This window comes from Cyprinodon variegatus, unplaced genomic scaffold (genome assembly GCF_000732505.1).
Source record: "Cyprinodon variegatus isolate N-32 unplaced genomic scaffold, C_variegatus-1.0 Scaffold131, whole genome shotgun sequence".
NCBI classification, from domain to species: Eukaryota; Metazoa; Chordata; class Actinopteri; order Cyprinodontiformes; family Cyprinodontidae; genus Cyprinodon; species Cyprinodon variegatus.
This window is the reverse complement of record NW_015150584.1, coordinates 1,039,704-1,057,383: the sequence shown is the minus strand read 5'-3', so window position 1 is coordinate 1,057,383 and position 17,680 is coordinate 1,039,704. Positions and strand designations below refer to the sequence as shown.

At 37.8% G+C, this 17,680-nt stretch overlaps 1 protein-coding gene across 1 annotated transcript; it reads left to right on the top strand.

Moving 5' to 3' along the window:
• The first annotated feature begins 859 nt into the window (after positions 1-859).
• Positions 860-3,196, top strand: LOC107085694 (forkhead box protein D2-like). Its single transcript, XM_015376178.1, has one exon. The coding sequence runs from the start codon at positions 1,248-1,250 to the stop codon at positions 2,337-2,339; it is 1,092 nt and encodes a 363-aa protein (XP_015231664.1). The 5' UTR covers positions 860-1,247; the 3' UTR covers positions 2,340-3,196.
• Positions 3,197-17,680: the final 14,484 nt, after the last annotated feature.

The window sequence follows — 17,680 nt, the reverse complement described above, 5'->3', positions numbered from 1 at the left end:
ATAATAATAATAATAATAATAATAATAATAATAATAATAATAATAATAATAATAATAATGAAAGTTGGGACAAGACAAATTGCAATTTTCTCAAGCACTGCGTGTTTTCTAGCAAGTTCTAAACATCTACGAGTAAGAAAAAAAATAGGAGAGAGATGTATGTATGAAGTATTGAACACATCCTATTTTAGGTATGGTGCGAAAAAAAAGTATAATTATGCAATAATAATAAGAAGAAAAAAAAAGAAAACATGCCTGCTACTATTAATAAGAATGAAGATTATAATTGTTTTTGTGCTTATATGTCAATATGATATATTTTTTTCTTTTTTCACTAAAACAATATAGACCTAGGTCCTGAAAAAGAACAATTTAATTCATGACTTTAAACTAATTTAATTTACTTTACGTATATTTGGATTCCTTTTTTTTTATTCCGCTGTTAAGCAACGTCAGAAAGTCCAAATCTCACATGCTCGTATTTCTGTAAGCCTAAAGAGGCCACAAAATCAATGCAGATGTCAATAAAGCCTTTTTCATTTAACTTAATTTGTCGCACTTAAGTTTTAGAGCTTTGTACACTGAATTTAATCCATATCCATATATAACAGCGTGTAATTTCACTATTGATCTGCCTCTTTTTTTTTTTTTTTTTTTAAATCATGGTTTAACAGTAGAAATAAGATAAAATGAAGAGAAATTCGCCATATATGTTAAAAAAAAATCAAAAATATTGCGTTTTTGAGAAAAGAAAAAAAGAAAGAAATTAAGCCAGTTCCTGGTAAGTGTGACTCAAAGACCACGTGATCAGCGTGCTCCTATAAATACCATTTGAAAGCAAAGGGTGATAGTATGACAGTCCGGCTGGATACCTTCCCAATCTCGAGTGTAAAACCTGGTTAGGAAAGTCATTTGGATACACAGAAGTTCTTCGCATCTGAAGAAAACTTGCGGTGACTATATCTTTGGCTGACTTTTTATTTTATTTATGCGCTTGCCTCCGATTTCTCATTTTTTCCTTTTATAAACCAGCCTTGGATGCTAAAGAGACCTCGACATCCCTAGGTTTTAATTAGTTCTCTGTTTCTTTTCTGCTGTAAGAATGTGTGCATTGACCAGTTTGCGATAACACTCCCCTAAAAAGAGATTGTTGAGAGGGAGAAAGGGAGGGGGTGTGAGCTCCCTTTGCGCTCCAAGGGAAGAAGAAAAGGGAAGAAATCTTGGAAAGAGTGATCGAGCCTCCGAGGATGACTTTAGGGACGGATATGTCCGACAGCTCTGCTTTGTCCGAAGATGTAGACATTGATGTGGTCGGCGGGGACATATCCGTTGGAAGAGATGGGAAATACCTTCAGCACGAGTTTAACTTGGACAATGACTCGGACGATAATTACTCGCAGAGCGCAGCAGAGAGGGCTTCCTCTCCGGGGCTCAGCAGCTCTGACTGCCCCTCCAGCGCGGAGCCTGGGACCGTCATTGGGGACAAACCCAGAAAAAGCGCACTTGTGAAGCCTCCCTACTCTTACATCGCTCTGATCACCATGGCCATCCTGCAGAGCCCAAAGAAACGCCTCACCCTCAGCGAGATCTGTGAGTTTATCAGCAACAGATTCCCTTACTACCGGGAGAAATTCCCTGCGTGGCAGAACTCCATTCGCCACAACCTTTCCCTGAACGACTGCTTCGTGAAAATCCCACGGGAGCCCGGGAACCCAGGAAAGGGCAACTACTGGACCCTGGACCCGGACTCCGCGGACATGTTCGACAACGGGAGTTTCTTGCGCAGGAGGAAGCGCTTCAAGAGGCACCAAAGCAACGAAATCCTCAGGGACTCCGGTGGCTTTCTGCCCGGGTTCGGATACGGCCCGTACGGATACAACTACGGACTCCAGCTGCAGAACTTCCACGCAGCCCACAACCCTTTCCACCCGCACCACGCGGGGGGGTCCTTCCCATTCCCCAACACCCCCTGCACCTTGCCCTCACCTGCATCCATATTCCCCGCGCCGCATCACCTGCCCTCCCTTCTAGGGGCCGACCTGAGGAAGCCCTTTTACCCTCAGCTCAGCCCATCCCTGCCGCCCCTAAAGACGGACGCCAGCTCTACAGCCAGTCGACCCTCCTTCTCCATCGACAACATCATAGGAGCGGCCAACTCCAGCGGCTCTTCCTACAGCGCGCAGAGCAGCAGCCAGGCTCAGATCCTGGCCATGCTCACCCCAGCGCTGGCCTCCGCTTCCAACCACCTCAACCTTTCCCAAGACCCCTTATTCCAAGCATCTCCACAGGTTCAGACTTTTCCCAACAAAAACAACAACTTGAACACTTGTCCTTTCTAAAGACAGAAAAAAAGTGACTAAGAAATAATAATTGTGACGTCGTCCTATGTGAAGGTAGGATGAACATTTTTGCTGCAGAAAGAGAGAGGGAGAGAGTTTGTTTTGGGCTTTTCCTAACAATGTGAGAGGAGACTTTATTTATGTGATGTAAATAATGTGCATAACACTGAGAGACAGAAAACTCACAGAAAGATCTTAAAAACAAACACAACGCAGGCCTGCAGGTCTGCGGCCTCCAATTATCAGCTGGTAGGACTTATAAATAAAAATAAAAAGAAGCTGATATTTTAACATAAGTTAAAGGTGGGGCTAATTTCCATTTTTATAAATATAACTGAGAATTTTATTATTGTGTTTATTGTAAGATAGTGGCACTATTGTTGTTGGTATAGATAAGAGACGGCAAACTCAGGTTTTACTTAGGAAGCACATTAAGACAAAATGGGGATTCTGAATTTATAGAAAAATAAATTTCACCCTTATTCCCCCCTTAGTCCCCTTTTACAAGGTGAAGTTGTGGCAATATCTTTTCATGTTGTTAGTGGACACATATAGGTTGCGTGATTGACTCTCTCAGCCTTTTTAACTGTTCTTTCCTCCCAATATTTACAGTTGAATCTGTGAAACGTTTGTCATGTGTTGCCTATAGCTGAGCACCTAAATGTTCATAGGTCAGTTCTTTTTTTTGTTGTAATATCGAGAATAATAAATGTTTGTGAGTTTGAGAAATTGAAAACTTCCCTTTTGTTTTATTATGAGTCTTTTGCATTCAAATTTGCCAGAACCATTCAAATTTGTAATATCAAAGTGGTGCAAACGAGGGAAAACAAATTTATTTCAGTAATATTCTTTATAAATTACTTTTTATTTTTTCTTACAGTGAATAAAAAAATACTAACCATTAACAATAGCAGGGGTTTATATTAAATAATTTTACGCACCAGAATTTGCAATTTTTGCTCAAAAAATTGATGCATCCTATTTTTTATTTAAAAAAAAAAAAGTTATAGAAAGCAAATAACCATTATGTTGAATAATAAATATGAAGTGTTAAATACATATGAAAAAATACTTGACAAAATTGGAAAAAAAAAAAGGGTACAACTTGTTAATTTATATGTCTTTAAATGTTGATGTGCATTAAAATGGGAGAATATCACGCAACAGTGGGCAAGTATTCCTCTTGTGTGGGTCTGGCTCGTTTTGTAAAAGCACCAGTGACTTACAAAGGCTCCCCTCAAATGAAAGGGAGAACGTTATAGCAAGCCTCTACGCTCTGTAATTGAAAGTGAACAAGGATATCCCCATGGTCTTTGGGGGGCTTTCGTTGCTAATTTGTAACAGCATTTTTCATCGGGCTCCCTAATCCACCAGAATGCTGCTTTTTTTCTTTTTTTTGCCCGCTTGTTGATGTTGTCAGCGTGGACCCCTGGCCCAGGGGACTGAATGCGCGCACAGCGAGCGGTCCAGCCACACACATATAGTTTCTGAAAAGCAATCTTCTCAAAAGGCCCTCGGTTTTGCTCCGCTTTCATGCTATCCGTTCTGTCATATAAAGAGAAGCAGTGGGACTCGTCCTGCAACAGAAAAACAGGCCTATTGGTCTTTTTTAAAACTTGTTGGACCACATGTTTCCATACAGAGGGGAGGTGCAAAGACCCTCCCCATTATTTAGCAGATCTGTGCGTAAATGGCTTGAATTAGTTCGGGGGGTGTTTTGACAGATAATTATAGAGGATAAAAGGGTGTCTTTATCAAGACTCCGGCTTTTTGTTTCTTTTCTACTTTTTCTTGAGCTCGTTAGTGGAAATTGGGAAAACTGATGAAAGTCGCATACGGATTTAGGGGGAGTAATTTTGATTAGTACATCCCCTGCTCATGCTCTGCGAACGGATGTTCTCCATGTACAATTTGCAAAGTAAATGGCCTGGAAAAAAACATTAGCACACTATTGAATTTTTTTTATCTGCACAGGGAGTCATTACACACCGCATCAGACCATTAAGATCCACATCAAGCGTTTTCAGGGGTGGTTAAAAACATTTAAAGAAGGCAGGGAGGAAAGGGAGCCAATAAAAGAAAAAAAAAGATCACGACAGAGGCTGGAACAGATGCACACACATCAAGACAGAGGCGCGCACTGCGCACCAAACAGGGCTCTGTCCAAGGCACTCATTTAAAAAGCATTGAGCTCACTTGATTTTCTGCTCAGATGCGCATTGACATTATCCGTTATTCATCGGTTCATATTTAATTTCTCACATAAATACAAACAGGACATAATGTGTCGACAAATTCTGAAATATCTAATTTTCCGAGCCGTTGTCACCCAAGGACCACCCGCACCATCAGAGCGGATCCCGCATTTAGGCACCGCAGAGGCATTAGTCATTTTTTTCCCCTTTAAAACAGAACTGAGTGATATGTGAAGTGACAGCAAAATGGCTCAACAGTCACTATAAACACGTTTATAAAATACAAGGCAATTCCCATTTTTTCTAAATGCTTCCATATGCGTAGATAGGGCGCTACAGCTGCAATTTGGGCCTCTGTAATTTATTAAGAGAAGTCAACAAGATTGATCTCTTCTCTTAGCTTTAAGTATCTTAAAATTGAGAGAAAATTTCTAAAGAAATAATATTACTAATGGTAATATTACAATTTCCTTATCAGTATTTCATTATCATCCAGATTAATCCGATCTATTGATGTTTAATCTCTCGCAGTGGATGGATTTTTTTTTCTTTAATGTTCTGAAGAGGCAATGTGAGGGATTTTATAAGGCAGCAGGAGACTAATAGAATAATAACTCCTTTTTGTTTCATAAAATTAATCTGCGTGGAAATAGAGGTTTTGAGACTTCAAAGTATTACAAATGATAATATAATATACTGAATATAATATTATTGTCATTTTATTCTTTACTCCTTCCAATACGTAGATATTTTTAAGAGGAGCATTTAAAAGTTTCACCTGTCGACCTTTTTTAAATCAACGAACGTGGATTAAAAAAAAAAGGTTAAACATTTTGGTTCCTAAAGAAAGGATGACCTCCCAGCACAGACTTCTATAAGCTCTTAAGTGTTAAAATACTGAAAAATGATACTCATAATTCTTGCTGCGTGAGTGTGTGCGCGCGCGCACACGAGGCCTCCCTCCTTGCTACCGCAGAGGAATGTTGGCACTGTCTGCGCGGCCCTCCCTCCCCCCCACCAACCCCGTCCTGGAGGAGAGGCGAGCAGCGCGGCACTGCATCTGCCGCGCCGCTATAAATCAGCGCGGCTCCCGGTCTCCCTGCAGCTCAGCCCCCGTGTTTTTGCAACGCGCAGGAAAAAAAATCCTCTGCTTAATTAATTTAGAATGTGTAAATAAAGTAAGGACAGTGAACTCTCCGTCATCTCTGCAAAAACAATATTAACTCTGGAAGATGTTCGCGCTCGCCGGTTCTCATAAACAGACATTAAAGGAACACCTGCTGCAGAAAACAAAGAGCAGGGACCGGCGCGTGAGCGGGTGCATGCACACAGAGACGCACACAGATACGAACTACTTTGGCTGGTCTGTATCAATAAGGACAAATGGAGAGTCTGCAACTGATGATACACACTTCTTATTAAAATAAAATGCTTTTATATACTAAAATAATAAATAGTAAACTTTTGACAAATCTTTGCAGTAAGCAGCAGTATGTTATTATTTGAAGAATATACGCCTCAGGTTATAACATATTCAAGTTTGGACAGCCGGGACTGTTTCTATAAAGTTACTTTAAGCGGATCTTAAGAGATATAGCCTAGGTTTTAGCCTAACTTTACTGTGATAAAATCGTAAAACAGCACGACAAAGCACTATAAAGGAGGGATAGCATAGAAAAATATATTTCTATATGCTTTTTAAAAAAAATATACATACACACATACACACACATATATATATATATATATATATATATATATATATATATATATATATATATATATATATATATATGCAAAAAAAGCAACAAACAAAAGAAAACGGTCATAAGAAAAAAAAAAACAACAACATTACACTAGTTAAATAGAAGATAATCTAGGCCAGGNTATATATATATATATATATATATATACATATGCAAAAAAAGCAACAAACAAAAGAAAACGGTCATAAGAAAAAAAAAAACAACAACATTACACTAGTTAAATAGAAGATAATCTAGGCCAGGAAAATAGACAAAAATTCTGAACTTTTTATATACTTGTAATTTCCCTAATGACACAAAAAGATTAAAGATGTCTGCTCAAAAAAAATTATAAAAAAATCAACCCCTTTATCGAAATACTTAATAAGAATATGAATATAAATTATAAAATTCTAATAGGAAAAACGAGGGAAACATTAATTTAAATCATCGCGCATTCATCAACTTAGCTCTTACTTCAATTGAGCCAGTTTGATTATGACCTTTGGGTGTTCTGCATAACTCTTTCCCCTCTCTAACCCGGTTCCCTCCTTTATTTCCCCCTCTCCCTCCTGGTCATCCCGCTTATCAGCTGCGTCTGAATGCGGTGCAACACTTTCCGCTGAGCGTCTTTTTTTGCGCAGCAGCTGCAGGTCGCTCTCTCACCATCATGCTGGTTGCTTTTTGGCAGGCTTCCTCTGTTTGACCTTCAATGCATGAGGGGCAGGTCCAATGAGTATAAAGGTAACTACAACCGATTTATTCTGACCTATAATTGGACTATTGATTTAGGATTTAAAGGATTTCATGCACTTTGCAAGCTTATACTTTAACTTTGATTGAGTTAAAACCGTAAAAGCGGCTGGTGTTAACAAAATGTAAAGCAAGGTCTTTCATAAACCTTTGGACTGACCCTTTTATTTGCAATCTGCTCTCTAAAAGGTATTATCACACACCATGAAAAAAAATATATGCATTAAATATGAAATGTGTAATCATATATTTTCAAGGTTTAAATCTGTCTGATTTCACGCACAAACGTTGATGTTGATGAGTAAACTTCAACAAATTTCACCTCTGCTTAGTCTCCAGTGCCTCCTCAGATAGGTGAAAATGGAAACTTTGTTTTAGTTGACATCCAATCGTCTTCGGCGTGAAAGTGTGTTTTCTAAAAGGGGGAAACCTCATGATAAAGTTGAAGTTTACTATCCAGGGGTGAAATGTGATCATGCCGAGGTCGTGGGGCCAAACTTTTTAAGACTAATGTTTATTTAGAGAAGTGAGCGCTGTCTATAGGACTCCCCGTTCTTCCAGAATGCAGCAGTAATGTCTTTACCAGGCCTGACTGGACCACCAGCAAGCAAGCATATGCAGCTTTGGAGAGTCTGCAGCCTCTGGAGGCCCTTTTTTCACACAGAGATACGCAATTCAACATGTGCCACAGTTTTAATATTTAGGGCATACATTTTACAATTTGATGGTCAACCTATTGATCATGTAATTATTTTCAATATTACAACTATAGCTGCTATCTGCTTAAAATTCATCCTTAATTATTATAAATTCAAAACAAACTTAGTGTTGCAAATCTCAGCCAGTGAAATGGTTCCATAATGAGGTGTAAAAACTGACATATTTTACAACGCGTCTCCAACTACTTGGAGAGCAGAAGCGTGTTTTCTTGCAGATTGTAAAATTAAATTAGATATGCTTTGGAACCTGACCTCTTGCCAGACCCACATGTGTTCTCCCCCCCCTCATGTTTTAGTGGTCCGTGGCAATTTTTTTGTTTTCTCAGCTGGAACTGCCATTAGACATTGTGTCCATGCTGTCCATTCCTATCTTTACCATCTCTTCTGGATGAACTCTCCATGCTGAAGCACTTGCAGAAAACTCTCCCCCCTCCAGTCCGCTCCAGGTTTCTCCAAACACCTAAACTTTCTTGTCCTCTGACAGACCAGCTCCTCAGCCACCAGTATCGGTTGAAGAACAAAACTGAAGAAATCATAAGGATGGGTTTTTTGAATTCAGAATGCAAACATAAATAATAACCACATGCAAAATTTATCACAGACAATATAGTGTAACATTCCTCTTATTTGGATTTTCTTAGATATGCTTTTTTGCAACATGTAAGTCAGGCCAAGAATAAAATGTACTGTTCTTATTAGAAATGTATTACCCATTTTCAACATACTGTTGAGTTGTTTGGGTGAGCTGCATGGTTGTAGCTCTGTTGCCTTACTGCAAGAAGGTCCCAGTTTTCATGTTCTTCCTGTGTCTGCATGGATTCTCTTTGGGTATTCCAGCTTCCTCCCATGGTAAAAAAACAGGACTTCTAGGTTAATTGATGTGTGGTTGTGTGTGTCTGTTTTGCTCTGCTGTTCATTGTGTTTTATGTGAGCCATGAATATCATAGTGTCCAGTGTTCTGTAAGATCAGCATACCCTGTCAGAGCAGCATACGTATAGTCAATACCCGTTTATCCCTTTAGTTTATCCCCGGGCATGTATCCCTTTAGTCATGTAAAATAATAAATTACTTTTTGGTGTTTTTTGAAGCGTATGGCGACCTGACCTTAAATTGTTTTTTTTGTACATGACTAAAGGGATAGACGCCTGCCGAGGTAGTTTAAAGTGTATTTTTTTGTACAAAACTAGAGGGCTAAATGAGACTAGCATACACGTTTGGAAATCTGACGTCTTGCGCATGTGTATTGACTATGGGTATGGTGGTCTGACAGAACACCGGTACCACATTGATTAATAAAAACACCTTAAGGCAATGGGGATTCTTTGCTTTATAAGAATGAGCAACTATGAGAAGACATTATAAATGTTGTTTTTAGTGAAATAAGAATAGCGTTTTTTGTGTTTTTTCAGCTCTTCTGTTCCTCAATCAACCAAAATTGAATGGTAAAACATATTTTGTCTGCCATTCATTTTAATTTCTTTTTTGTCTTTATCTTGCAGCTTTGGTTAACTTTATAGTGGGAATTGTCCTCTTGCAGTATCAGCTCAGACTTCGTCTCCAAAAAAGGGAAAAGCAAGATCCCGTTAGACGATTGACCTCATTGACTATTCATAATGCCAGACCCAAACTGATTTACTCAACATAATATGGTGAAAATGGCAAAAAATTTTAAGGTGAGAAAGATGAAAATATAGGGAATTGAAAACAGCAAGCACAATAACATTTTTTAAAACAAAATAAAACGGTATTAACAGTAGAAAAGAAAAATATATAAATAGAAAGTTAACGGGAAGATTAGATGATCAAGAGTACATTATATCAACTGATACCCCAATAGAAAAAACATCTTTAGGCACAACTGGTATTGTGTATGTTGTTTTTCCGTGACTCAAATCAAAGAGCAATAGGACTCGTATCAAAATCTGTTTGAAGGTGTTGAATAGAACAACAATTATGATATGGTTTTCTCTAATCTGAAACTGACATCTATTTAAACAAAGAATGCTGCCTGCAATCTTAAGAATGACATCTAGATAACTTTGAGAAAAACTACTTTTTTTTTACGAAAAAATTGGGTAGCATCACAGATGAACGAGTGCTCTTTCTTGATATGACAGAGCTACGGTCTGAAAGCACCCGTGCAATCACACACAATAAAGGTCAATAAAATTCTTCAGTATGGGGAAGAGCACAGGAGCAACAGCAATGCAAACAGCTACATAGCTGTGAGTAACCTCTTGACTGGAGAGGGCAGATATCACACTGTAGGACTGACCGGGGCACTAAGAAAGAGATGAAGATGAATTATGGATGCTCTTTGCCTAAAATGTGTATATTGAACTGTCTTTTCTGTTTGTGAAAAATGTTCCATTTACTTGGACAGATTCAATATCCATGCAAAAATAAAAAAAATAAATGAATAAAAAAATAACCCTATCACTTTCAAATTTACTTTTAGAAGAGTACAATTTTTAGATCTAAAAAAAAAAAAGAAATATGTATGCAATTCTTTGAATTTTCTTGATTTGTTTTCATTAAATCAATTAGATTTAAAATTGATTTGAAAACACTTCATTTTAAACTATGTTTTCATGTCCACATGAAAAAAAATATCTTAAAAGGCTTTGCATGTCACCAATTAAATGTATGTGCTTCTCACTCTGTCTGGCATGTAGACATTCAATTAGACCAGATTTATTGCAAATGGGCTTCATTATTACATATGTGAGTGCAACTGTGTGTGGATGTGTGTGTGTGTGTGTGTGATTGCAGGATAGTTCACAGAAAGCCCAGGTTCAAAGGCAGGCCAAATGAAAAGGCCAAAAGATGATAAGGCCACTCTGAGGGCCCCTTTCTCAGAAGAGAAATGTCACACATAAAGAAGAGTGGAGAAACAACAGCCTGCACAGCGAGAGGCTGATGCAGAGGTTGAGTAGCTTGAGATTGCACTCTAAGTAGAGGTAAAGGGACATCTGATCACATGTGTGTACAAATACGTGTATGTGTGCGTGTATTTGGATGGGGGGAGGTTAATGATGTTCATGACTAGTAGAGTCATTTTGCAGCGCGAGAGGCGCGGCTGGATGATGGATTGGAAGCTGAAGGGGCGAGCAGATGGGTAAGTAGAGAAAGTGAGGTTAAGTGGCAGTTAGATGTTGCAGATCTAAGTAGATCAAGAGTAGAGGACTGTGTGAATATGTGTGTGTGTCTGAGGGAGAGCACTAAAATACAAAGTTTGACAGACTGATAAACACAACAACATTTCAAGAGCTACACATAATGACACTGGAATGAGATGGATTTGGACTTTCTTTGGCATATTTGAACTTTTCTTTAATGATGTTGCTATGCAGCACAAATATAGACTAATGTGTCACTGATGGTGAATAATAAGTGAATCCCTCAAACAAGGAAAACGTGCTGCACTGGGTTTTCACATATACTATTTTTTATTCAAAAATTAATATGCAATCAGAGATAGATAATGTATGTTTTGTGTGTTTGTTAATATATTTTAAAGGTTTTCTTATTACTTTTTTTCAACCTGTTAAAATGCTTCTAGATTTAATTTGAAAGTATATTCTAAAAGTCACATATGACACATATGACAAACTTATATACATTTAAAACCAGATATTGACATAGACTGTCCGTGGACAGACAATACTGTAAACCACACAAATTTTTTTTGATCTAGTATTATCAAGATTATGTCTATTATTCCAAACATCCAACCTCTCAAAGTTCATTTGTAGTTAACTTTAAATAACTGAAGCATATAAAAATACTGTACAGAGATAAGTACAACATGTGTTGAGAAGCAGATTGAAATAAACAAGGTATTTTATATATTTTATATATAGTATCTTGTATAGGAGACCCACTTGTTTTGATTTCCTTGCTGATTAGATGGCGTTTCAAAACTTCCGCTAATTGCTCTTTGACTATGATATAATTAATTTAATGGAGTGCAGCAGTGCCTTCTGTAGAAAAACACCCACAGAACAGGATCCTCTCACCTCTGTACTTCACAGTTCTGAATGTGTTCTCAGATCTGCCACCTTCCCCTGTTTTTCCCCAAAATGTAACAAGTGTACAGAAAAGCTATCATGTCATGCTATGGACATTTACTACAAAAAGCAAAGTTTGTCGCTGTGTGCATCTGCTACCTGTCTATCTCCTAACTTTGTTTTACAGTCATGGCCTCTTCCTGGCTGAGTGGCATTTTTGCAAAACTTACAAGGACATATCTTTAGCTCACAAAAAAAAATAAATCACAAGACACATTTTCCTGTTTTCGGAAAGCACAATGCTATTGTATGTTGGTGTTAGTCTGGTAATGTCCAAAAGGTAAGTCTAAGCAGTCAGTGGCTGTGCCTCACAGAGAGAGGTCTCAAAGGTAGGAGGCTGGCTCACACAACCAGGCGCCATGAAAGTTTAAGGAGGAGGAGGAAAGTAAAGTGAAGTGTTTGTCTTTACTCATGGCTGGCTGACTGGCTGGCTGGGACAGACTGCCCGGGTGGCATGCTTGTCACGGCCCTGTCAGTGCCCTGTCACAGACCATTGTGGCAGTTTGGGATTGATGGGGAGCAGCAACAGGAAGACTGAGGGCTGTTGGGAAACAGGAAGAGGAAGAACAACACACGAGGAGTGGAACCTTTAGAGGAAGAGTACTTAAATTACAATATGAAGCAAAATTGGAGAGCTAAAGTGTAGACTGAGCTGATATAATGTAGTCAAGGGAACAAACAACATAATGCATTGTCCGTACATGGGATCATTGGATCATTAAAAAATATACCGTATAGTGTTTTTTGTAATTGCACAAAATTAGAATCAGCGTACTGATAAAACTTTTAGTCCTCATATATTATTTACCCTCAAGGCTTAGTGAAACATAAAATAAAAGGTACTTTCATTGCATGCATCAATAGATCGCATGACATAGCTTTACCTATCCATAAAGCTTTAAAATTGATATAAGATTACTCAGAGCAAAACATTTTCTTTATAACATTGTATTTTTCTTTAGTTTTAAAAACTTTGAATAATTAAAGGAATATTTAAAATGGCCACTTCAGTTTTCTGTTTTATTTATTTCAATAACATAACTAGTAGGGCTGGCTAGTATATAGAGATTTTTAAAGATATTGAGATTTTTTCAAAAGATATGTAAGATAAGTCTATGTTATTTATATCTGGTTTCATGTTTATCTACAGCAGTATGTTCAAAAAATGCCTGTGCAACATTTCGGACTAAGCTTTGATTCAAAGAAGTGTTTTTACAGTTGCTTTATGGAAAGAAAAACATATCAAGATAAATATGGCACACATTATACAGTTATATAATTTTGATCCATATCACCCTATCGCCCTAGCAACCAACATGTCTGAGTAAAGGGTTTTGAAGACAAAAGTATAACAAAAATGAAGAAAAAAGCGACCAGTTTCCAACAGAAATCTTTTAGAAAATACATAAATATAACAATGGATTTGTTTAAAAGAAAAAGGGGGAACTTAACTGTTATAACTTCCCTAAGTAAGTATGCAATATCGTAATGTGTTTTTGTTTACATTTATTATAAATTAATCATAATGATCTTTGTTGCTGCTTGCTTGCATGTTTTGCTGAGTTAAGCTGACACCTCAGTCACCGCAATAAAGGCTTTCAAACCTTTGTAAGTCAGACCAAATTTTTTATTTCAAATTTATCAGGATAACCAATATCTATATGCTATATGATCGACTAACCCTAGCAGATATGACCTATGTACACACTATACTCCTTAGCTTTAAATTCTAAAGACTCTGCTAAACATTTTACTTTTATCACGAGTTAACCCGCTTCAAAGAGTAATAGCACTCTTTTTCCTTGTTTTAACCCTTCCTTTCTCTCCATTTAGTTTTAGTCCTGCATCTCTGTATTTCAATTCGACATGCTTCACTTGGCTTCCCCGACTCCGATCTCCATGAAAAAGTCTGAATGTCACACTGTCACTATTAAAGCCCTGATTGCTTTTAAAACAATTTTCTTTGCAGAATTGCTTTTGATTTTTTTTCTATTTTTTATTTTATTTTAGCATTCTCTGTTCTTTTTCTTTTTATGGTGTCCTTGAGATGGGTGTTTTGATTTGCAACCTCTGGATGTCCTCCATTTTTTCCTCCTTCCCCTAGTCTGGCTACCTTAGAGGGAATGGCTCGCTGGAGCTGAGCGAGGTCATGCCTGGGTGAGGAATATCACTTCACACCCATCTCCTTCCTTAAACACCTTTTCTTAATTCTCACTGCTTTCCGTCTCTCTGCAGCTTGTTTTTTCAACTCTTCTCCTGCTGGTCCAACTTTCTTCTCTCTTAACACTCTTACCTTTTCTCGCTTTCCTGTTTTGTCATTTTCTTCATTTTCAATTCAAAAGTTGCCAAATTATTTCAAGAAGCAGAGAAATGTAGACATTGACAACAGGTGTTAATGCTATATAAGTTCAGCTATTTTGACAGAAAGTTTGGGGTTTTATCTGGTTCTGATGGACTTGATTTTCTGCATTTATAAGAGATTTCTTCAATGATAAATAAAAGCATATACACACACAGAACAAAAATATGTTTTCTATTTAGAAAAATATATATTTTTACTTTTATTTAAGGTTGTATAACTCAGAATAAAAAAGTCAATTGATTAAAATATGCACAACATTCTCTAATGGAATAGACATTTTTTGAAGTATTATCAGGTGTTCAACCTTAAAATGTAACACAGTATTTCAAACTACCTAATTGTGAATAAATTACCTTTACTAATTTGTACTTTTAGATATAGACAAAGTGTAGATGTGAGATAAGCATAGAATGTTTATGGTGACACTTGAAATGAATAATAAAATAAGATAAAAAATCACAAAGGGTACAAAAGGAGAATTGAACATTAACCAGGGGCTGCCAAGCAGACAGTATTCCAAGATAACCAGTGTGTTAAAAAATACTGAGAGAAAAGTGGAATATGAAAACGATTAGATAATCAGGGGATTATGTAGAGCTGCTGAAACAAAATGAAAATCAGGAAGTTGCAGTAGAGTACTTAACACAGAAAGGGCTGACCTGAGACACAAATCAACTCTTAAATAAAGGGAAAAAGACTAAATGCAAAAAAGTTCTGCAAGGTGGCATCTGTTTGTAGCATATCCATAGCAACAGTTTGTAGCACTGTTGCAAGGGGCGGTTTAATTACAGTTGGGCATGGTAAATATTATTTGAAAAAATAACCCTTTTAGGTTTTCTTTTTTCCAAATACTGAGGTTTTTTTTTTTACACAGGAAACAGTTATACTTAGAATAATTACACTTGATAGGTGGTAGTTTTGACATTTAAAGGAGATACCAGTTTATGTACAATTTACTACAACTATGAGGGGGGCTGAAAAGTTTGGAAAACATACTAATCTTGGGTACCCGGTAATTAGAAGAAGGGCTGAAATAGAATGGTAGTTGCTGTCTGTTTATCTTTGTTATGTTTGTTTCCTTAGGGCAAAACACAAAGAGATTTGCTAAATTTCCAAAGAACATTTGTTTCATTTAAATTATATCACAGGAGAAGGCTGTCTAAGAAATATTTAAGCAAGGGCATGGAAGGAGTTGTTGATAAGTGGGTAGTGCTGTATGTAGAGTATTAGGACAAGTTTCTGACTAAGCTCTGACTTAGAGAAGTTTGTGTCTAGTATGGGATTTATTTTCATGCAAAGCATCAAACAGGAGGGATGCAGGGTGTTACCAGCTACATCTGTAAAGCATTCTTTAAGTCTGCAGGCTTGTTGAGCATATCTGTAGACATAGATATTATATTTGTTTTAGCACTTCAATCAAGAAACCACAGAGCATGTTATGGAAAAAAGTCCAGCAAAAACAATGGCTAAATGACCAACAAACACAAAGTGTTTTGGCTGGGACAGACTGCCTGGGTGGAAATGTCAGTAGAGATTTCCTAGCTTCCTTCTCCCCAGATGCCTCTGCTCCAGGGCCAGCTGAGAAACATTGTCCCTCCAGCGTGTCATGGACAACTGCGTAGGCCTCATGCTAGTGGGACATGCCTGGAACACCCCCAAGAAGGGGTCCTCAGCTGACTCCTCTGAATATGGAGGAAAAGTACCTCTACCCTGAGCCTCTCCCGGATGACCAAGTTCCTCATCCTGTCTCTAAGAGAGTGCATGGCCACACTGAGAAAGCCCATTTCAGCCACTTGCATCCAAGATCTTTTTCTTTCGGCCATGATCCAGATTTCACAAGCATAGTTGAAGGTAGGAACGTAGACTGACCGACATTGAGAGCTTTACTATTTGGCTCAGCTCCCTCTTCACCACAACAGACCAGTGAAGTGTCCACATTATAACAGCAGCAACACCAATCTGTCTAGATCTTCCACTCCATCCTACCCTTACTGGTGAAGATATTTGATAATCCCCCACTCAAGACAGAAACTCTCCTCCAACTGGAAGATGAAAAGCCACCTTTTGCCAGTCAAGAACCATGGCCTCAGACTTGGTGGGGCTATCCCTGCAACTTCCACTTGGCTGAGAACTGCCCCAACGCACACTGTAGATCTTGGTAGGAGGGATCCAGCAGAGCCACGGACAAAATCCCCAAACCAGACCCCTTCTAGCCCTTGACTGCATCTAGATATCCTGCCCATAAAGTTTATGAGCGCCCATCACAGGGTATCATGATGGACACGGTCAAATACAGTCTTCAGGTTCACAAAGCATACGTGAACTGGTTGGGCATCCATGAGAACCCTGTAGAAGATCTAGAGTTGGTCAATTGTTCCACTGCTGAGACAAAAAAGAAACTCACACTGCTCCTCTTGAAGCTGAGGTTTCACGACAAGGATTTTTTTTTTGACATTTGAAAGTTGTATTGGGTATTTTATTAGAAGTCCAGAATATTTTACCATGGATTGACTGGCATAAAGAAGAGTGGAATAAAATCTGTTTTGACTTACGACCATTTGATTTATCATGCAATGTGTTTACTAGATTAACTACATACCAGTATACTTCTACTAGTAGTTATTATAGGTTCAGCACTTTTTCCAGATATAATCTTTTTTTGGCCAATGTCATAGCACTAATAATCTTTAAAACTATCAATTTAAACATTCACTTATTTCTTAATGTTAGTAGATATATTCTCTTATTGGTGCACTGTCCCTCCACTACATCAAATCAGTTACAAAGATGCTGCTAATGTTTAGCAGTGCAGCAGTTGTGGTTAGAAATGAAAACATCCAGAGGGTTAATTGAAAGATTTGATTAATGCTGTTTCCATATGTCAGTACTGAACAAGTGTGGAAATGTGTTACATGCTTAACACAATTTTCTAAAATTCCTAATCCTAATTCTTAAAAAAATAAATAAAAAAATGCTTGTTTTTTTGTCATTTATTTGTGGTTTATTTCATTCATTGAAGAAAAAAAATATATAAAAAAAAACGTTATTGATTTCAAAGGGAAGTTAAATGTTGAGAATTGTATCTCTTGTTTTTGTTCCCATACAGGATCAGCCCATGCCAAAAAACAGTTCACCAGTTTCCTGTACTAAGCTTCTTTTTCATCTCTGATGCATCCAACAACTGCAGACTCACCTGAGTATTTCTGCAGATGGCATGACTTTGTCTTCTATGAAAGTCCACAGAGTTAAAAAGGAATGGTGAGAGTACTCTTCCCTGTGTCCCTCCTGTGCTGCTGACTACGATTAGACAGCTGACCCTCCAGTCAGCACACTGTGGTCTGTTTGTCAGGTAGACCAGGCAATTGTTGGTACCTTCACCTGAGTCTTCTGGAGTTTCTGACAAAGCAAATCTGGTTGAAATATACTGAAAGAACTAGAGAAATCAACACGATCTTCACAAGTCCTTGTCTAAATGTCAGTGGGTTTGTTAAAGCAG

Excerpts from the sequence above, each read along its gene's own strand:
- LOC107085694 (XM_015376178.1), top strand. The coding sequence starts at position 1,248 with ATGACTTTAGGGACGGATATGTCCGACAGCTCTGCTTTGTCCGAAGAT.